The sequence below is a fragment of the Magallana gigas genome, chromosome 6 (assembly GCF_963853765.1).
Source record: "Magallana gigas chromosome 6, xbMagGiga1.1, whole genome shotgun sequence".
NCBI lineage: Eukaryota > Metazoa > Mollusca > Bivalvia > Ostreida > Ostreidae > Magallana > Magallana gigas.
This window is the reverse complement of record NC_088858.1, coordinates 2,976,956-2,999,122: the sequence shown is the minus strand read 5'-3', so window position 1 is coordinate 2,999,122 and position 22,167 is coordinate 2,976,956. Positions and strand designations below refer to the sequence as shown.

Here is a 22,167-nt window from a genome sequence, read left to right as displayed (position 1 = left end):
TTTGTAAAGATTTAGGTGACACAATTTAGAACTTACAATGTTTTGATTACATCTGAGGATTTTAAAAACCTGAGATGTTGATCTTCTAGGACAATGATCAAGCAAAGCAATATGAGCTGCAGCTTTCATGTTGAAAATTGTATTGAGGAATTGCAATTTAAATCTACTTTTAAAATGACCTACAAAATTATATGGTAAACTTGTATTAATCATATTTGATGGAAAAAGCTATTAAGAGGCTCTTAAGCAAATGGAAATTATTTTTGTCCTGTTCAAAAATTGATTTGCTATTATATATTCCATTGTACAGAAATCTTTATCAATGTAGTAGTTGGGGCTATATGTACCATGGATATTGGCCTGGGAAGCTCAGTGGTAGAGCTCCTGAGTAGAGTTGCAGAGGTTCCAGGGTTCAATTTCCGGTCCACTCATATGTTTTCAATGTACTTATATGCTTATATTCCTCCTTTCCTTCTACATTTGGTGCTGTGACCAACCCCTGGTTGGACAGACTAACTCTTGTCAGTAGAGAGAGCCTGCTGTGATTTTTGAAGGCAAAGATCATTTAAGGAGGGAGGAATGCAGTAGTCTGGCTATATTAATTGTATATATCAGCCTAGGTAGTTGTTAGTGGTAAAGATCTAGAATAGCGTTGCAGGGGTCCTGGGTTCGACTCCCGGTCATCCATATATTGGCATTCCATTTATAGGCTCATTCCTCCTTTTTTACTACATTATGATTTATAAGATTTAACAATTTGTTTCATCCCATTAATGACACATAAAGATTACAAACAGAATTATCATATTAATTACAAGTTTTAGTAGCATTATAAATTCTCAAAAATACAGCCCAATTTGCTTTAAGAGAGGAATGTGTCAGCAAAAAATGCACAGTTGCTGATCACGTAAATGTTCACCAATAATTTGGGAGAATTTAGCTCCAGAGTGAGTTTACCACTACATATGTGGCTGTTATTTTATTCATAGATCTGTATAAGACGACAAATTCTAGTATTTAAAATAAAGGAAGAGCTAGACCGCATAAAAAGTGAAAATGAAGTAATTTGAGTATTATAACAGTGGGATATTTAATGACAGATCAGACCAGGGGATTTGAGCATGGATCCCCTGAATCTGATTTTTTTCTAGTTTGAGGTCACTTATGCACTCACTGCAGTTTTAACAGTTGAGCTAATATATATCATAGGTCATCAAAACGGTTTGGCGTCACATTCTTCCATCTTAAATAAGCTTTGCACTGGAGGATCAACATCCCAGGTTATTTTCCCCTAACGGGATTTATACCTGTCAGTTCCAGGTTGATCATGTGCACTGTCTGGGCACCAGATATAACAGGATGGAAAAAATAATGATGGACAAAAACTTGGAACTGGCCTCCTGAATCTCTAATCTGACTGTCAGGCACTCTACCAATATTGAGCAATTCATATATAGCTAGCCACCTCCAATTTAACGGATTTACGTCACTGGTATTATGATCTTCATTTCATTTAAAGCTTCATTCAGTTTCCAATCTATTCTCTTTTCAGAAGAGGAGAGGCATAGCTATGTAGGCTATGCCTGTCCACTTCTCAAAAAAGAATAGTTCTAATCATAATTCATTCATTACAAAGAAAGTTATATAAAGTAGGCCTAGTCTAGCTGTTTGGACATAGCAAATCATGAGGTTAGATATAAAAAATATTCAGTTTGTAAATATACAAGAATTAAATACAGGAATATAATTGAATTGAATGCAAAGTTTATTTGACATTTGAGTCCTTAGGGGTTTTGAAATACACTATAGCAATTTGGGGTTCTTTAACATTGAAACTAACTATAGATGCAATAAAATCGACCAATCAAATGGGGGGTTTCTAAACAGCCAATCAAATTACAGCCCGCCAAGCATACTATCGCGTCCCCTGAGTAGCACAGGAAGAAGAAAGGATTTTCAGGGTAATTTTAAATCTTTGTTTACGTTTTTGATTTTAATGAATGAAATATTATTTTAACTTGTTTATAACAAGATTTTAGATCTGCATATTTAAGAGGTAAGTGTTACCTTGCAACACTAATGTTATACATGGAGATTCCGATGAGGCGTCCACTTTCTCTTTTGTCAAGTCTGTTTACATATGACGCTGTCCACATGTTTTAAAATCCATATGCGTCCCTGACAAGTCTGGGTATTAAGAATTGATATTAAACGTTTAAACAAAAGTTGCATGCACATTTAATTTACAATCTTTTTAGCATGAGTAACGTTAGTTATAAAAATACTATAGTCTGACGCCGAGACGTCCAGTGTTCGTTTCTCAAAGACGGCATACTGAAAGTACATGTAGTATTCATTTAGAAACTAGCCTACTTGCAATTTACTCCGCGAGAAATTGAAGTAAAATGTAACGTTTTTGGAATGGAAAAAATTGACAGAACATGAACAAATGCTGAACAATTATGATTGTAATTTGATCTGTTGTTATTCGGGGAATTTTTTTAAAAGAATGTCATGCAGGTCAGAACTTATTTTTACTCAATGACCTATACCGTATATCACACCCTTTCTCTGTGTTGACAGATATATTGTTATTAAATTTTTTAATGTTGTTATTTAAATGCATGTATTATTTAAGATTTGTTAAAAATTGTATAGTAGTGTTTATTAAATAAAAAAAACCCAAATAATATTTAATCTTGAAACCAAGAAATCTATATTGCCTAAGAGAATATTTTAAATTATGAAATCTTAAATTGCTGTTGTTGTTGATTTTCTAGTTTGTTTGTACAAATTCTACAAGGATGCCATCACCAAGAAAAGTGAGTAAACAGAGTTCAGGGTTATATTTAGAAAGGGAATTTCCTGTTGTGTTAGTCACATGGTTTGTGTTTAAAGTTCTCTTCTACCGTAAGCACATGTAATTACATGCACCTTACTTAATACATTCAGGTAAGAGTGAATTAAATGTAATGCACTGAATATTAAATGATTTTTTTTTGTTTAAGCAAAAACAAATAAGATCTTTGAACTTTGCCCACTTTAGTATGGTTATGAAACTGATCTTTCATAATGATAACAAAAAATGTAATTAATGCAAGGATTACAGTGGTTATGTACATATTATCCGGTATTTGAAAAATGAGATAATAATTTCAAGAACATGTGCTGTGCTTTTTGACAAGGATCAGTTAAAATAAAACCTTTATTAAACTGTGTTTCACAGGGTAAGAGGTCCACATCCAAGTCTTCATCTAGAAGTCGGTCAAGAAGTCGTTCACGAAGTCGGAGCAGAAAAGTTCTGAAGTCGCCTCCCTCTGCAGAGAGAAAGACACGATCCCCCGCCCGCACCAAGACTGCTTCACCAGCAAGGTCCAAAGCTGACACTCCTACCAGGGGAAAACCTCAGTCCCCAGCCAGGCGTGGACGATCGGTGGAGCGAGCTGTCACCCCTACCAGACGGTCAGCCAGACTGGAGAACAAGGTACAATGCCTACAGTGGGATAACTCTGTTAAATAAAAGCAGATGAGAGTTCTGTGCTCATGCCATTTGAATAATGATCAATTCAAGAAACCCTTTGGAAGCTCTTCCATCAATAAATAAATCTTACTGTTGTTAGATATACACAGAGCAAACTTTTCTTGTTATGGTCTGTGTAAAAAGAAAATGTATCATTTACTGTTGGTATCATTCCTGGTAATAGGCACAAACTTGCTATATTTTGTCATTAACCTTTTTTCAATCAAGAAAAGACAACAGCACTAGTAGCTTGTTTATCATGGATTCTGTTTGGGTCTTTAATTGGATTTTAACATCAAATATGATTTAATTCTGTGTCATAACCTAGGACTTGCCTTGCTCTCTGACTTGTTGCTTCAGTGCAAACCTCTTGCATCTAATGTTACTTACTTACACATTTTATATTGTAAAATGCAAAGTGTAAATAGAACTCATGAAAAAAATTCCCCTCAAAGTCTGTGTTCTTTGTATAATTTCATTCTTGATGATCGAAAGCTACAGTATATGTTCAGTTTAGTTTGTGACAAATGAGCTTAATGAGACTAACTTAAACATGAATTTTTTGTAATTCTTAGGCAAAAGATCCAGAATTTAAGGAACCCTTGGAAGCTCTTCCATCAATGGATAAGTCTAAGCGAGTCCCCAAGACAACTCATCGTGAGTTCGGGGGAGCCATCGGCTCATTCTTCATGCTGTTTCTGCTGCCCATCACTGTGTACGGACTGAACATCATGTGTGACGAGGTGAGCTTTATTTGATGTTGAACAAAGGGTGATGTCATTAATTGGATAAAGGATTTTAAATATTCAGGCTTTCTAATAGCCAGGTTTTATTGCAAGGTTGGTTAAAAAAATAACAGCCCTAGTGTGTTAAACCTCCTACTAAGTTGATCTTGGTATGATTTGCAATTATTTAAAATTTAGTTAGTGTCATCATTTTATAGACTTAAGAATCTTATATAAGTAATCAGAACCTTGTTAAACAAGGTGCATTACATACAAATACAATGTATGTAGAAATTGCTTGTCGATTCCAGAAAAGCTGTAAGCCCCGAAAGATGAAGATTCCAACCAACCTGAAGCTGTTCTTTGATTGGGAGGCAGCCGCCATATACCTGGGCTGGATCGCTTTCCAAGCTTTCATTTATCTGCTTCCCATTGGACGACTTGTCAAAGGTCAACCTTTGAGGTCAGGAGAGAAACTTGTGTATAGATGTAATGGTAAGGGAGATAAAAGTTGTAGGTATCAGATAATTTTATTCCAATTATGGACCAAGAAGGCTTACAAAGATAAGAGCAGAAAGTCCTTGAAAATTAGTAGATGAGCAAAAAAGAAGCTGTTTAAATTTGAAGATTTATGCATGAAATTTTTTCATTAGAATCTAATATAGTTGACTCTTTTCTAGGGTTTTATGCCATGTTGATCAGTTTGGCTGCATTTGGTGGAGCGGTGTACTTGGGATACCCAGTGAAGAAAGTTCATGAAAAGTTCATCGCTTTGATCACCACAGGAACAATCTTCTCCTTCGTGATGAGTGTCCTGTTGTACATCAAGGCCAGGCGTGGCCCCAACAGCAAGCTCGCCCCGGGAGGGAACACAGGTAAACATTGCTGTGAAATGATAAGAGAAGATCATGCATTTTTAGGATATTGTTTACTAAATTACTTTTAAATGCATTGAATTGTTTACATTTGATAGACTCTTTTAAGCTATTGCAGAGAGAATTGGCTGTAAATGTCATGTATCTGACAGCCTTGCATAGAAAGTCAACAATTTTCCCTAACCTTTACAAACATGTTTCTGCTGCAGGAAATGTCCTGTATGATTTCTTCATTGGACATGAGCTGAATCCACGGATTGGTAGCTTTGACCTGAAGTTTTTCTGTGAGCTGCGGCCCGGTCTGATTGGTTGGTTGATGATTAACCTGGTGTTCCTGACTGAGGCTTACCAAAAGACTGGCACCTTTCCCCCAGCCCTCACCATGGTGGTCGCTTTCCAAGCCCTCTATGTGGCTGATGCTCTCTGGTTTGAGGTTAGTATAACAAGTTAACAACATTCACACTAATTATACCCCCTGCAAACGAAGTTTGGGGGGTATATAGGAATTACCTTGTCCGTCTGTCCGTCCGTCTGTCTATGCAATCGTGTCCGGTCCATATCTTTCTTATGGAGAAACATTGGAAGTTCTTACTTCACACAAAGATTGCTTATGACCTAAAGGTGTGTCATGACCTTGACCCAAGGTCATTCGGGCAAGGTCAAGGTCACTGGCAGAAAAAATACAAAATTCGTGTCCGGTCCATATCTTTCTTATTGAGAAACATTGGAAGTTCTTAATTCACACAAGGATTGCTTATGACCTAAGGGTGTGTCATGACTTGACCCAAGGTCATTTGGGCAAGGTCAAGGTCACTGGCAGAAAAAATACAAAAATTCGTGTCCGGTCCATATCTTTCGTATGGAGGAACATTGGAAGTTCTTACTTCACATAAAGATTGCTTATGACTTAAGGGTGTGTCATGACCTTGACCCAAGGTCATTGAGGCAAGGTCAAGGTCACTGGCAGAAAAAGTGTAAAATTTGTGTCCGGCCCATATCTTTCTTATGGAGAAACATTGGAAGTTCTTAATTCACACAAAGATTGCTTATGACCTAAGGGTGTGTCATGACCTTGATCCAAGGTCATTTGGGCAAGGTCAAGGTCGTTGGAAAAATAGTGCAAAATTCGTGTCCGGTCATTATCTTTCTTATGGAGAAGCATTGAATGTTCTAACTTTACACAAATATTGCTTAGGACCAAAGGGTGTGTCATGACCTTGACCCAAGGTCATTTGGGCAAGGTCAAGGGCAGAAAAAGTGCAAAATTCGTGTCTGGTCATTATCTTTCTTATGGAGAAGCATTGAATGTTCTGACTTCACACAAATATTGCTTATGACCAACAGTTTTAAAAAAAATAGAGCAGTTGTTATTTAAAGAAAATAGACAGTGAAATAGATTCATCCAATATTTTCTATAATTGGAAAAATACACGCATTATGATTTTTATCTTAGCGGGGGGTATCAATTGTGAGCTTGCTCACAGTACTTCTAGTTCAACCTGCTCTCCAGTCAACATTCTTTGGAATTTACATATCAAGATATGCATGGAAGCTGAATGTGTTTTGCTTTAATTTGAAGTTACATGTAGAAGCGTAGTATTCTGAATTCATTGGAACTTAAAACTGATAGTGTTCTGTTTTGTTTTAACAACTGTTCGTCAGTTCTTTATGCCATAATTAATTCTTTGATTGAAATCACAGGATGCTATTTTGACTACAATGGACATCATTACGGACGGCTTTGGTTTTATGTTGGTGTTTGGGGACTTGGTGTGGGTGCCATTCCTGTATTGCTTACAGACCCGATTCCTGCAAGAACATGGCGACTCTCTCCCCTGGTACTGTCTGGCTGGAATCGCAATCCTAAACAGTAAGTGTATCTTAAACATTGTGATACCAAGACCAATTTACCAAGTTAGAACTATGCCATTTACCCCAATGAGGTCAAGAAATGTCAAATTCCTTGTGTACTGGGCATTAGGTTTGATGTTAACCCATTGAAATTTTTTTCTTAGACGTGAGGGGGAAATGGAGGGGGTTTGTTTAAGATAGCTACATACTAGTACAGTGGCAACTGGGAAAACAATAAAGTTGTCTTTTAATTTGTGATTGAAATCCAGTAGTCTCCCCTGTGTAACCCTGTACACTGTATTCATTGTATTTTTTAACAAAATTTTTGTTCGTAGTGGTTGGCTATACAATCTTCAGGGGCAGCAACTCTCAGAAAAATGAGTTCAGGAAGAACCCCTACAACCCAGAGCTAGCACGTAAGTTTACTTCATGGTCAGCTTCAGAAAATCCAATCATTAATAAATAAAACAGGAATAAAAATATTTTATTGCAAAGTAATAAAGAAACATTTTTACTGTCTTTCAGATTTGGAGACGATCCCCACCTCAACTGGAAAGAAGCTGTTGGTGTCAGGATGGTGGGGAATGTGTAGGAAGCCGAATTACTTTGGAGACATCTTGATGGCTCTGTCCTGGTCCCTGGCATGTGGTAGGTGTTCTAACGATTGAAATCAAGTCTCCATGCAGCATCAATAACAATAGCAATATATTAAAGTAAAGAAACAAATGTCTTGAATCATTGTATGTTTAATTTAGGTTTATAATGAATTTTTTTTTTTCTAGTTATTTTTCATGATTTATAAACACTTGTAAATACTGTAAACGTATTACATTTGGCTGTGTATTCTATTTAGCGTTTTTGGTGGAAAACGCTGGCCAATTAATCAAGGATACCGCCAAATGTAAAATATATAAGTAGATAAATAAGCACAATCAGAAATGCGCTATATCAAATCCACGCTAACATGTTCAAAAATCATATTCCGCCAAATATCGTAGAGGCTAAATATAATATGTTTACAGTACATTATGAAACATAATGCAATGATTGAATAAGATGCTACATTTGTTGCATAGTTATTTTGTAGTCTGGTTAGGGGGTGTTTTGGATCCAGTAATATTGAGTTATTTTGTAGTCTAGGGTGTTACGGCTCCAGTAATACATGATTTTTGTCCTTGTGTAGGTTCCAGTACACCCCTGCCCTACTTCTATCCTGTGTACTTCACAATCCTGCTGGTCCACCGAGAAATGAGGGACTCCGAGCACTGTGCTAAGAAATACAAAGCCAGCTGGGACCGTTACTGTGAGCGTGTCAAGTACAGAATCTGCCCCCTCGTTTACTGAGCGCAGCCATTACAGACACATGCCAAAAAGTTTTATTCCTGTCAGTCATGTTTTAATGTAAAGTGTAGTAAAATTATTTTTTAAAGATTTTTATCCCATTTTATCTCTGTCAGAATCATTCTTATTTTTAATGTTATGTATAATGATTTTTTAGTTGTTTTTTTTTTTTTTAGTAAAGTAATGTTTTTACAACAACAAAATTGTTTAATGATGGTGAAATTTATTTTAGGGAAATGTATACAATACAAATGTAGGATTTTAATTGATATTTGTTCATTGTTTATTTTTGAGTTTGGTGGCAATACAGTTTTCTCAGGGCTGTAGAAGTATTATCATTTTACATTTAATTCAGCATTTCATCTAGTGATGTGCGATTAGGTTTATTTATTCCTGATGTAACAATTTTATGACCAAAAGTTTAGAAATTATGTCTCCATTTGTAAATAGTGTAAATACATGTATTTGTACATAACTATTTGTGCCTGATTATGTTTGTTGTAAACTACATCAAATTTGTTGTTACTTAATGTTTGATGTGTACTTACATTTCACCATGACTTAGACCCGAGATATAGGTCCCACTATTAAACAAGTTTTGGGTGACAGTACACATGCACTTGAAGTTGTAAGATTCTTGGACGCTTTATGACTATTTTCAAAAAACATTTAGCTCAAATTCTGTGTGGCAAAATATTTTACAAAATACTCTTAAACTGCTAAAAATAAAAATATAAAAGATGGTTTTTGTTTTCATTTTATATGTAAATTCCTAATGAGATTCTATTAAACACAAGATAAAATCCTTGATCCAAAGGATCTGAATTATCACAATATATGAAACATTTCAACTCAGAATCTTCAGATAGTGACCATGGGCCTTTCTGAGAAAGTCATTTGACATGACAAGCAGAAAACTGCCACTAGTAAAAAGCATTGTCACCATGTTCTCTTTCCTGCCTACTATCCATACAATCCCTATATAAGCCACAAACTTATTAACTGTTCAAAGCATATTGGTATACAGGCCACAGTTGTGAGGACATGCATCTTGCATTGTGTGGATTCCAAGGGAGGATCAGGTCATGAAAAGGTCAATAACAAACATAAACTAAAGACATAGAATCACAGAATCTTGGTCATCAAAAAGTTCTACAAAAATTACACAGGGCCGAAAGGCCATGTATAATTGAATGAATAAACTTTGTTTTGCAACGATTGATAAACAAGTTCTACAATTTATATTAAATATCTTTCGTTGGCACGGATGTTAGTGCGAGGGGGGTAGCTGATGTGGGAGGAATAAAAGTTGAACGCCTCGTAATTCGGCACCAAACATTCACACAGGTTTCTGATGTGAGGTATTCCCTATATTGGCTTACAGATTTTGTGTACCAGTATTGAGTAATTTCTATTTTTTGTGTACCGGTATATTCTATTTGTAAATGATTCATTGACACTCTTCTCAGTGCTTAAAATAAATGCATAAAATTTGATATCATTGCCTCCAAGTTACTTGCTGATGTTAGATATACATGTATATATACGTCCATACAGGCAAGACCTCCACAGCTAAATACTTTCAACTGTTATGAGTTCTGTGGCTTATATATAGGGTTTGTAGGTAGAGTGGTGAGGGAAAAAAAATATGGCAGACAATGTCTTATTTATAGGAGTTGTATTAAGCTTTCATGAAAGGATGTCATACTTTCAGGGTTAACTTTCATCATAGATGAATAAGTGCATGTTCTACATACAATAGAATTTATTTTCTATAAAGCTGATTTAATCGTTTTGGAAAGAAGATTTCATGTACTTCTGTACACCTGTTTAGTTAGCTGATTTTTGATTGACCTTTATTTTTATCAAATTTTTGAAACTTTGTAAAGTTCAACAGTTATCTTGACCAGCAAATCCTGAAATTGTACACAGAAAAACATGAGATTACATTCCCATGAACCTATAAAACAGTTGATCCCTACAAAATATTGGCTCTCAAGAATTACGATGAATTTACAGTAAAGAATGTTTTAGTTGAGATTTTAATGGAAAATCTACTTTCTTTGATGGACAATACTGAATAAAAACAATTGATACATATATATCTTTATTAATGCTACACTAGTATATAGTCTTTGGAAGCACATACTGATCAAACGATCTTAAACAATTACTCTGTGTTACATGAATATCATATACAGGTCGGTTATTATGCTAGTTATAAATCTACAGATCATCGTCTACAGTGTGTGAGTCGGAGTCTGCCTGGCAGAACTCTGTGGAAATGTAACAGCTTGGTGAGAATTGAACGGTTACTGCCCGAACTCCTTTACTTTGGTCCACTCCAGAGTCTGTTTCCATAGAGATTTCTGTAACTCCTCATCCTTCACAATGTCTGCATACTCAGTCTCAGCACATTCCCTGTGAAGAATTGCAGATAGTATGAATTTGGAGATAATCTATCTTCTATACCAACACAACTTGCACAAGTGCTCAACTACATGTATGTATACAGGTGAAAATAATAACAGTAATCAAAATGATAAACTTTTCTACAGAAGTTTTGGATCCGAAACTGCAGATATTGTATCTTGTACCCAGTTTCATTTATTGCCAGTAGCTTACTTGTAGATTTTTCCAGTAGTTTTTCCAGCTGATACTCCCAGTAAAGCATAGAGGGTGGTTTGTGCCCCATCATCTGGAGTTTTCGTCAGGAACCAAAAAAAAGGAGCAAATGAAACGGCAACAAAGGCACTTTTTCTAAATGGGAGATGTCGATAAATCTTGGTGTTTACAACGCCTGGTAGAACACAGTGGACATGAACATCAGCATCTACAAAGGGAACGCAATGACACCATGAACATATGGAATGTCAGGTTATAAACAAAACATCTACAAAGGGAACATGTGGATGATATACCAATTAACTCTGTGTTAGAGATCAAATATCTCATCAGTAAGTTGCATCATTTACAAAAGTTGTGAATATATAAACATTAAAACATCATCAAATGCATGTAACTATACGGTCATATTGTTAGGTAAAATGTGCTTTGACACATATATGTAGTTAACTAATAAACTTCATTCTTTTTATTTTCAAAGCATTCAAAGTTTATCACCAGACAACCATGGGGTAAACTAGCTTCGTACAAGTACCTTTGAGTTTTTCAGCCAGAGTGACCCCAAAAAGGACTAGTGCCAACTTGCTCTGGGCGTATGCATCCCCGGTGTTGTATTTGTCCTCAGGTGGACAGTCAGTGAATGTTGACGATCCCAACTTATAGGCTGGGGCTGTTGCCAGAAGAACGCGGCTAGGAGTGGAATTCTTCAGGTAATCCTGTAGCAGGCTTGTCATCAGAAAGGGAGCTAACTCATTGAGACAAAAAAATATTAAACAGATGACCATTTCATGAAAATCTTAGACTTTAACATGTTCACTAATAAAACCTAACAGTGATTGAAATCACCATGTTAACATACTAAAGGTAGTTGCACTTAAAATATATGCTCAAATACAGAGCTCTACAGATCAAATCAAATGCATGAATTCATCTTTGTTTTAGTATGGTACATGCAGCATTGCTCAAATACAAATTATTTTTAAAGATTAAATCAAATACATGTATTATATCTTTGTTTTAATACATGCCCAAATACACAGTTCTTTGGTTCATATAAACTGCATGTTTTTATTTTCTCTGTGTCTTACAATAAAAAGAGGGGCTTACACAGGTAGTTGATGTGGAACTGTTACAATAAGAAGTGGGGCTTAAATAGATAGTTGACCTCGAACTGTTACAATAAGAAGTGGGGCTTACACAGGTAGTTGACATGGAACTGTTACAATAAGAAGTGGGGCTTACACTAGTTGACTTGGAACTGTTACAATAAGAAGTGGGGCTTACACAGGTAGTTGACATGGAACTGTTACAATAAGAAGTGGGGCTTACACTAGTTGACTTGGAACTGTTACAATAAGAAGTGGGGCTTACACAGGTAGTTGACATGGAACTGTTACAATAAGAAGTGGGGCTTACACAGGTAGTTGACATGGAACTGTTACAATAAGAAGTGGGGCTTACACTAGTTGACTTGGAACTGTTACAATAAGAAGTGGGGCTTACACAGGTAGTTGACATGGAACTGTTACAATAAGAAGTGGGGCTTACACAGGTAGTTGACATGGAACTGTTACAATAAGAAGTGGGGCTTACACAGGTAGTTGACATGGAACTGTTACAATAAGAAGTGGGGCTTACACAGGTAGTTGACATGGAACTGTTACAATAAGAAGTGGGGCTTACACAGGTAGTTGACTTGGAACTGTTCTTCATGGCCGTCCTCTGTTTTATTAAAGTCACACATCATCACCCCAGCATTGTGCACTAGATAGTGGAGCTGTTCCTCTTCTGTAATCATCAGTCAACAAAATCAATATAAACTGGAAACGTCTAATAGGTGATGTCTAGGGCTGATGGCTGTATGTACTCAAAGGCCACAAATGTGATTCATTCATAAAACTATGAATATCTGTTATACATGTATTTGAAAATTCATTTACTAGGAGTAGGCTGATGTTACAGTCAAGCAACCACTCTTAAATGTTTTTTCAAGACCACTTTTTAAACTGAAAGGTGTGATGAAATCTTTAAAAAAAATTCTTGGGAAAGTTATAATAGAGAAAATAATGTTTAAAAAAATGCCTTCACAGAAACTATTGGTATTATATGCTTAGATCATTATGGAATATGTTATACAACTTACTTTTCTTGAAGGCTGCAACAAAACTTTTAACTGATGAAAATTTGTCTAGCTCACACACAAGACAGTGCACCAGTTCACTCTTGCTGCTCTGTCGTATATCTTGTTCTGTAGCCTTTGCCTGCTCCTGATTTCTTGCAGTTGTATAAACTTTACAGCCTAAAATAAAATGGACACTCCAAAGCTTCCTATTCCAAGTTTGTCTCACAGGGGGTCACCCTTTGGTAGATTAGTAAGTTCTTGAACTCTCAAGCATGGCAGATGCAATTAATGAGGCCGAGTACAGAACGAGTACGCACGCTTTTGCGCAGCGTTTCATTTGTATTGTGACGTCATCTTTTTGCTTTGTTGACGCCATGGCGTGATAGTTTCAACTGCATATATTCAGCGAAATTTGTTGAAAATAGCTTGTTTGATGCGTAAAATTGATATTATATTGTGGAATAAACATAAATGTCTCGAAGAATAAGCTATATTTGGGCTCGGGTTGAAAACGTGAAGAGGGTTCAGCAAGCCGAGCCCTCTGTCACGTTTTCTTAACCCGCCTAAATATCGCTTAATTCATATATATCAAAACAGTAACCATGTATTTTATATTAATGACCTTTAACCTGTGATGTTATATATTTATTTATTACTAAAATATGTCTGAATGTTTTAATAATATTATAAAGATCACCATTTTCGTCTTTGTCAAATAAAAAATAGCCATTATCTGACAAACTGGGAAATTGGGCTTACGAAAAACAACTTTGATAAGACCCCTAGAACAAACAGGAGGTAAAAGATTTTTTTTATTTGACCATTTGATGCCTTTTAGCAATAACTTTAATATGTAGAATAGAAAAAGAAATCCCTAGGGCAGAAGTTTAAGAAAATTGTAAAAAATGTGCAAAATTGATACATTTCAAGCAAAATCCCATAGGGTCCTATGTTAAAAATTAACAAACTTTGAGATGACCCCTTAAACAAACGGTGTGGTAAATGTCTTATTTTTTTTATCTTAAAATAATAATTATATCAGTAGAAATTCATGTAAAAAATTTTATTCAAAAATCTAGGACAGAAAAAATTAGACCCGGCCTCGTTAATGTCGTCTGTGATTTCTTTGACAAAATTATTAAAAAAATCAGTTTGCTTAATCAGTAAAATTTAATAAAGATTGTGAATACACCTATCCAAACTACAATTACTATTAAAATATCCCTCTATAATGAGTGAAAGTTGAAAATGTTTGAAGCTGTATGCTATATGAACCAGTTATAAATATCAGCTTCCTGGAGACACATACTGTCTCTTTAGTTACCTCTCTTGGCTAGGTCAATGACAAGTTGTTTACCAATCCCTGAACCTCCACCTGTTACTATGGCAACCTTGTCTTCAAGCTTCAGTTCACTGATACATCGAGCACCTCTCATGTACTGCCTGAAAAAATTAATGATATGAAATATTGTTTCCATTGGCATCATTATTTCCTGGGTCTCCCTCACCTACCTCAACTACATATATTTTCAACAAATTATGAAACACAGTACAGGACTGCTATTTACAAAAGAACTTACAACAAAGACGTAAATATTTTCAGTTTCATGGATTGATCTTTATAATGAAAAATAATTATATATTTAAAACCTTTTACTTACAACAATTTTGACATCCTTAATTATATTTTACAGCCAGTTATTAAAGAATTGAGGTAAATTTCATTTTCACCAATGGTACAACTCTCAATGCAGCTACTGAAAATTCTATTGTCAGATTTGTACCCCCAATTCCGTGTAAACTGCAAATGGCTACAAATATCAGGTTCTCGCGAGAAGAGTTTAAAATGTATTTTAAGGATGCCATGCATTTATAAGATGAATAAAACATTTGCTGATCTAAAAAATGATTTGCAACTGGTTGTTTAACACTATTTTCGTGGCAAATTGTTCAGAGCATTGTTACTTTGACAGAGATTGTCGAGCAATGTCTGCTCTACCAACGAAACGTCACAATGTCTCGACTGAGCATGCGACCTTTAGCATAAATAAAGACTGAGATAGGCGGATCCAACTGTGCATATTTCAAATGAATCTGATTGTGAAATTGTGATTGTTGTTACTGGGTTCTTCCTCAAGATCGCCACTTCGTAAAACATAAATGCTTATACATGTATACTGGAGCGTAAAGACTTTATTTTTAATCACGTTGGTGCATCAATTTGGTAAACCATGCTTTAATTTATTATCATGTACCCGTGTGAATTTTCAATAAAATTAATGCTGCGTTCAGCCAACGGTAACACCGTAAAACATATAATAAACGTTAGAAAGCATTATTTGATGAAAGAAAATTATTTTAAGTATTGAGTTGTTAAAATTTAATCTCTTTTTGAGAATTTAACGGCAAGTTTATTCCCCTAATTCCCAATGGAGTTACAACAGGTTGGGACCAATTTCCCAAATGGGATATAATAGCCGGTTTGGGATATAATAACCCAAATGGGATATAAATTTAAAGTGCAAAAAATAAAAAAAATTTATTATGAAATTTTTTATATAAATCCGCATTAGAATAGATGAAATACAACAACTTTTGGAAAACAACTTTTTCTGTAACCGTACTATTACGGAGATTGATCGCTCAGTGTATCCAAAACTTCTTGGGGATCAATCTTACAAACTATAGACATATAGAAAAACTTCTTAACCAAAAGTTGTTGCATTTGATTCACATTAATGCGGATTTATTTCAAAAATTTTAGAATAAAAAAAAACTATTTTTTGCACTTTAAATTTATATCCCAAACGGGCTATTGTATCCCAAACTGGCTATTATATCCTATTTGGGAGATTGATCCCAACCTGTTACAACTCAACAAACCGGGTAACTTCTCACCTGAGTGCGTACCCCACCCCGCCTATGATTCCTATGATAATTGGCCACCAGGACTCAAAGATGGCCTCGGGGTTTGGCATATTTGGAGGTAACCCTGGCATTTTATATCAGTCTGGAAGTCTACAACAAATGAACTACAGGTGCAAGAATGTTGAATGTTGAATCTAGCGTGAAGTTAGATATTAGGAAATGATCTATCGTTAACTAAAATTAAAACCAAATCTTTCATCCGGAAAATCTATTTCAACCGTTTTCTACTCTAAAATTAGACAACGTTTGAACATTTCCGATTGATTTCATAACGTGACTTTCAATGTAATTTTCAATGTTTAGTAGAGAAACTCTCCAAAATGTAGTGTAGTTCAGTGTACCCTGCAGGGCCCTGGCAGCTGTGAGTGTTTATTTTAATATAGAAAGAATAATATCGCAAGCTACGCTCAGGTCACAGTAAGAATTCGTCCCAAAAGCCAGGAAATTTCGGACTGTAGTCTGTCCCAAGATCTTTCTGCAGCACGTTTGGGCGATTTTTAATACACATACCTATTAAAGAAGTACAATTGAAATAGATAAAAGAGAAAGTTTCCAAGATAATTTCATTTACACATTAGCCTCCTTGGGACGAATATTTTGCCCTCCGCTTTGCGTCGGGCAATATTTCGTCCCTCGGGGCTTATATAATCAATGTTGCCCTCAACCCCAGTCAATATTTGTAATATGTTTTACGGTGTAACCGTTTGGAGGGCGAAGCCAATATAAACGGGGCTAGATCAGTAGATGCCCTTTTAATCATCTCTGGCATCATAAATTGTTTTGTTTGGACTCTAATCTTATTGCGGGTAACTAGAATTACCGAAATACCCGTGATTTACCAGATGCCCTTCAAAAACACCGAAATGCCTCATTTGAGCACAAATATTTAACATCATAGTTTGAATCTAAGTGTTTAGATGTATTTCCCCAATTTTCAGTTTGATGATGTACCCGGTAAGTATTTTGACATAAATAGCGATTTTTAACATGTGTAGACATTGGGTTAAGAACGATAACTCTTGCATGAATTGCTTTTCACTCAAATAGAGGTGTGAAATTTTATTCCCAGAATAAAATAACTAAGAATTAAAAATAACAGTTTATCAGCTTTTCAGCTTTTCGTTTTTAATATCATATAATAATTTGACATGATAATACTATTTTATAAATATTCCTTTTTCTACCAGAATTGCTCCTTTCTATTGTGAGTAGATAATTGGTCACAGGGCAATATCCTGTTTACTAATTTTGAGATGAAAACATTTATGTCCAGTTTAAATGAATTATTTAAAATGAATATAATTATGGTTATTAATTAATAAAAAGATTTAGTTACATTGGGTTTTTATCAACACGTTAAAAACTAAATTTGATGAAAGAGTTATCTTTCTTGGAAGAATTGCATTTTAATCAATAACCACGAAAATCGGCTGATTTATTTAAAAAATTAACTTTATATTCAAAAACTATCTATATAAAATACTATACATACACTCTTTATGGCGTATCAATGGGCATTTTGGTGTCCAAAATTTGAAGGGTATTTCAGTGTATTCACCGGGTATTTCGGTAAATCGCGGGTATATGGGTAATTCTATGTACCGTCTTATTGCTTATTAAATTTGTTCAAGCCCGGCCTTGATATGCTATAGACTATATAGTCTGCCCCAGGTTACTGTCTTCATCACATTTTGACAATGTTATAGAAACGTACACAGCTAAAAGAAATACAATTGAAATCCTTCATTAAAACATCTTTTTTTTACTCATAGAATTTCACAGGAAAGAAAAAATCATTTGCAATACAAATCTCCATAGAATTTTATTTAACAGCCGCTTTTTCAGCCGAACAAGTCAGAGAGAGAGAGAGAGAGAGAAAGATAGAGAGAGGAAATTCATATACAAAAACCTGTAAACAAATTTTCATTCTGATATGTAAATAAATATTGTTTGAACCCTGAAATATTTCTTCTTCGTAAAAGGCAATATCACCTACAAAAAAAGGTGCCCGAACATTACTTGTTGATTATTTGGGGTTACATGTGTTTTAATTTTGTAGAAAGAAATAAGAAGTTTGCCAAGGGAACAGTAATAACCACAAACATGTCATTTCCACCTTGGGTATACCATGGCAGTTTACTGGGAACTATTGCCTTGGGATCCATTTTGTTCAAGTAAGTTCTTGCCAACTAAAATTCAGCATTTCAGAATTAATAAACGAGTGTTTCAGCATTATAGATATAAAGCAATTCATTTACCGGTAAGTAAAAGTAATATTGTTTAATAACTGACACACTTGTGAATACTGTAAATTCCTTATATTATGCGAGTACTTAATTCCGCAACCTGCTGTTTTGTATCAAATCCCGAGTAAATCCTCGCGTTTTAATTAGAACTAATAGACACAATCTTTATTTTTAACAACTTCTATACCAGTACATGTAGTACTTTTTTCCATTCAATCAATTCAGTAGATACCAATTTTCGCAAGTATATGAATAAGGAGTTAAAACTTAGAAAAAAGGATACTTTGTTCTCATAAATGATGGTTTGACTTTAAACAGTATTTTATGCAGAGTAATACTTGCTCAGTTTTGATGCAAATCCCATCTGTGTATTAAATTTGATGTACCGGTCATGCGCGGATCCAGAAAATTTTTCCAGGGGGGGGTCCGAAGGATAATTGTGTTTGCCTGGGGGGGGGTCCGAGGCATATTTTCGCGATAATTTTACTATGTAAATTTAATAAATTTTCATTTTCCAGGGGGGGTCGGGACCCCCCCGACCCCCCCTCTAGATCCGCGCATGCCGGTAATGCAGAGAAGTCCATTCACGTGTAAACTTACTTTTCAAGTGAGGAGTATCCTTTTTTTGGTTTGACGCACTTTCTTTATTTTAGGGAGTACAGGTCTGGCCCAATCTACAAAGGGGAGGAACTGTTGATGGGGAAAACCGCCATTGTAACTGGGGCAAACTCCGGACTTGGAAAGGAAACAGCCAGAGACTTTGCACACAGAGGTTTATTGCATTAAAGAGAGAGATCAGATCATCCACTTTAAAAAGACATTTAAAAAAAAAATCTAGATACATGTACAGAGATTATCTTTAATGTCTGATTAAAATTGTAAATAAACCACTTTAGGAGCCCGGGTTATCATGGCGTGCAGGGATTTAGAGAAATGTGCTGCCGCTCAGAAAGAGATAGTGGATGAGACCCACAATCACAAGGTCCTCTGCAAGAAGCTGGACCTGGCAAGCTTTAAATCCATCAAGGAGTTCACAGCTGATGTACAGAAAGGTGCCACATTGTCTCACTGCAGCTCACTAAAAGATATCCTATCACTTGATTTTATATCATATTCCTAATGAGGTGAAATGAACCTCCACAACCCTCAAATAAACATGTGGTACTGGGGATACTATAAATTTCAGACCCACATTTTGTACAGAAATATCTAGAGAGCTTATCAAATTGACCACTAAACTACTAATCGCTAGCTGACTTTTAATCACCTGGTATGACTAATATCTAGTTTATGATTAAGATTAGCAGTTAATGATTACAGAACTCTATAAAAACAACTCCATTGGAATTTCAAGAATTATAGAAAAAATTGTCGATTATGCCAGCAACTCATAAACAGTTACTGAAATTTTGTGTTCATCTGAATCTGTTTTTTCTAGAAGTCAAGTTTCTTGACATCTTGGTCAACAATGCAGGTGTGATGCATTGTCCCTATCAGGTGACAGAGGATGGATTTGAAAACCAGTTTCAAGTGAACTATCTTGGTAATGACCCTTTCTCATCTCTGGCGTACAGGTGTTCATACTTGTTGGGAACCAACTTTTATTCTTATTACGCAATTTATCAGAGATAACCTGATTTGCAATGACTAAAATTCATGATTAAGATGTAGATTACCCAGTAAAAATAATAGTATTAGATTAGAGAAATAGTATACTATTAGAAGACTGGCTCATAGCAAGAAACATTTGCGATAATGAGGCTTGCGAAAACCTTTTGAAAATTTCTTGTACACAAAATAAAGTTGGTTTATACTAGTAATACATTACATGAATCTTCCACTATGAAGATACCAATGACAGTTGTGGCCAAGTTAAAAAAAAGCCCACAGTGACCTTTGAACTTTGATGGCTGTTTCAGGTCCGGTTTTACTGACCATGTCCCTGCTGGATCTGATGATTAAGTCCGCCCCGAGTCGAATCATCAATGTCACCAGTGTAGTCCATGCAGCGGGACAAATCAACTTCAGCGACCTGAATGCAGAGAAAGGTTATCACATGACTCTCGCCTACAACCAGAGCAAGTTGGCCATCTTGATGTTTACAAAAGAGCTGGCCAAACATCTACAAGGTATTCACGCATATAGAGACAAAACACTGAACAGAATATGGTCTCTGAGTTAAATATAAAAATGTATCAAGAGCATCACCAAGCATTTGATTTTAAATGGTGATTTACAGAGTAAACGAGGTGGAATTTGAGTTATGTTCCTTGTAAATTTCAAGCTTAAAATGTTTTCTGAATGCTTTCTGACTAACTGGACAAGCTTCTCCTTGTGCATCTACACACATGCATTGACATATATGATGTTTTAGATACTGAACTCCAGCAATACATTTTGGGAGTTTGAAATACTAATAAAAAATCATATTTCAGTGATTTCATTTTTGGAATTTGACTGGACAGATTGAAACTTTAGGGAAATAATTGAAAAAAATCATCTACATACCGTATATATCAAAACACAACTTCAGTGTAAGATAAGAGTTACAAATAAGACATTTACCGGTAGCCATAATTCCATCTTTGCTAGCCGAGTGGACCGAAAACCCTTGGCTAGCAAAGATGCTTTAATTCATGGATCTCAATTAAGATAAATTTTTTGAAGTTAATTTGGGTTAACACCTGAATTCTAAGAATAGCATCTTGATAAGACACAGAGACTTTGTTCTAGGTACTAAGGTAACCGTCAATGCTCTTCACCCCGGTATGACTGACACCGAAATTAACCGACACCTCCGGTGGAACAGCTTAAGAATTCTGACTTTCCCCATGAGGTACTACTTCCTCCGCCAACCATTCCGAGGAGCCCAAACGTCAATCTACCTTGCTGTAAGTCCAGAAGTGGAAAACATTTCAGGCAAATATTTCAGGTGAGCATGAAATTCTGCTTATGTTTAAAAATTTTATATTATCGATCGATAAAAAGAACCCAGCTAATCAGCAAGTTTAAAAATCCATTCTGTGCTGGGACATGAACCCGGTACCTCTTGTGTATTATACCAGCATTGTGAGCACTAGGTACCATAATGTATACAGGGTATTTTTTCACCTCATTGTTTTTTGTGCCCTTTTACACTTGCAAACGGTTTCCCTCAATCTTGAATTCCCCTAGAGACAGTTGGAGATAGATACTCTTTCTAACTAACACAGTTATTTAAAAATTGACAGCAAGGTATAAGGCGAAAAATAAAACGGGGGCAAATATTTCCCTGTCACAGTTTGTTACAAATTTGTACAGTACTGATCAATCAAGAGTCCTCTGAGACTCAAACCCAGGGCCCTTGATGCTGGACTGGAAACTCGCACTCATATACATGATTTAGTCATCAGCTAGCACATGTTTCATATTAAATCTTCATAAACATTTTCATAGGAATTATTTTCTTTGTTTCAGTGATTTTGAAGAAAAAGAAGTAAAATCAGAGCAGTTTTTGGATGATGAAGCTTGCAAACAGCTGTGGTTAAAAACTCTACAAATGGTTAAATTGATATGAAGATTTTATTCTAGTGTATATGTGTGAATGTTTACAAATGTGTATGAAAAGTTTGACCAATAAATTATGTAGAGTAAGTCTTCTAAAGGATTACGTGAAATATGCGCACCTTTACCCTGCCGTTCATTGACAAAAGAAATGAAGAATTTGTGTTTCATTTCTGCATGCAGTTAAGGTAGTATGAGACACCTCCATATTATGACGTAATCCCTAGCTAAATAAATAATAAAATCATTCAAAAGATAATTCAAAAGCACCCGCATATTAAGTTACATTTTTCTCCTTCAGTTGGCCACTAGTTAAAGGGGCATGGTCACGATTTTGGTCAAATTCTATTTTTATGTTTTTATTATTTACAATGCTTTGGAAATGCATTTC

General features: G+C 35.4%; 3 protein-coding genes across 5 annotated transcripts; 2 read left to right on the top strand and 1 right to left on the bottom strand.

Moving 5' to 3' along the window:
• Positions 1 to 1,847: 1,847 nt before the first annotated feature.
• LOC105341250 (delta(14)-sterol reductase TM7SF2) lies at positions 1,848 to 9,055 on the top strand. Of its 2 annotated transcripts, none has more exons than XM_011447672.4 (11): positions 1,848 to 1,961; positions 2,781 to 2,822; positions 3,227 to 3,484; positions 4,096 to 4,263; positions 4,557 to 4,740; positions 4,926 to 5,120; positions 5,330 to 5,553; positions 6,822 to 6,990; positions 7,307 to 7,387; positions 7,497 to 7,619; positions 8,155 to 9,055. In XM_011447672.4, the coding sequence occupies exons 2-11, from the start codon at positions 2,805 to 2,807 to the stop codon at positions 8,313 to 8,315; spliced, it is 1,581 nt and encodes a 526-aa protein (XP_011445974.3). In that variant the 5' UTR covers positions 1,848 to 1,961; positions 2,781 to 2,804; the 3' UTR covers positions 8,316 to 9,055. The 2 variants fall into 2 exon arrangements, with proteins under 2 accessions (XP_011445974.3, XP_011445976.3); XM_011447674.4 differs by lacking the exon at positions 1,848 to 1,961 and adding an exon at positions 1,968 to 2,056.
• Positions 8,499 to 16,167, bottom strand: LOC105341247 (retinol dehydrogenase 13). Its single transcript, XM_066086775.1, has 7 exons — positions 15,958 to 16,167; positions 14,384 to 14,502; positions 13,081 to 13,236; positions 12,621 to 12,725; positions 11,473 to 11,682; positions 10,938 to 11,145; positions 8,499 to 10,733 (listed from the first exon to the last, which is right to left on the bottom strand). Exons 1-7 carry the CDS (start codon positions 16,056 to 16,058, stop codon positions 10,625 to 10,627), a joined length of 1,008 nt encoding a protein of 335 aa, XP_065942847.1. The 5' UTR covers positions 16,059 to 16,167; the 3' UTR covers positions 8,499 to 10,624.
• A 60-nt stretch (positions 16,168 to 16,227) lies between these two features.
• Positions 16,228 to 21,870, top strand: LOC105341249 (retinol dehydrogenase 13). 2 transcript variants are annotated; one of them, XM_034468802.2, is made up of 8 exons: positions 16,228 to 16,348; positions 18,047 to 18,161; positions 18,887 to 19,005; positions 19,130 to 19,285; positions 19,672 to 19,776; positions 20,153 to 20,362; positions 20,967 to 21,165; positions 21,690 to 21,870. In XM_034468802.2, the coding sequence occupies exons 2-8, from the start codon at positions 18,091 to 18,093 to the stop codon at positions 21,787 to 21,789; spliced, it is 960 nt and encodes a 319-aa protein (XP_034324693.1). In that variant the 5' UTR covers positions 16,228 to 16,348; positions 18,047 to 18,090; the 3' UTR covers positions 21,790 to 21,870. The 2 variants fall into 2 exon arrangements, with proteins under 2 accessions (XP_034324693.1, XP_065942848.1); XM_066086776.1 differs by having other exon boundaries at positions 16,235 to 16,348; positions 18,051 to 18,161.
• Positions 21,871 to 22,167: the final 297 nt, after the last annotated feature.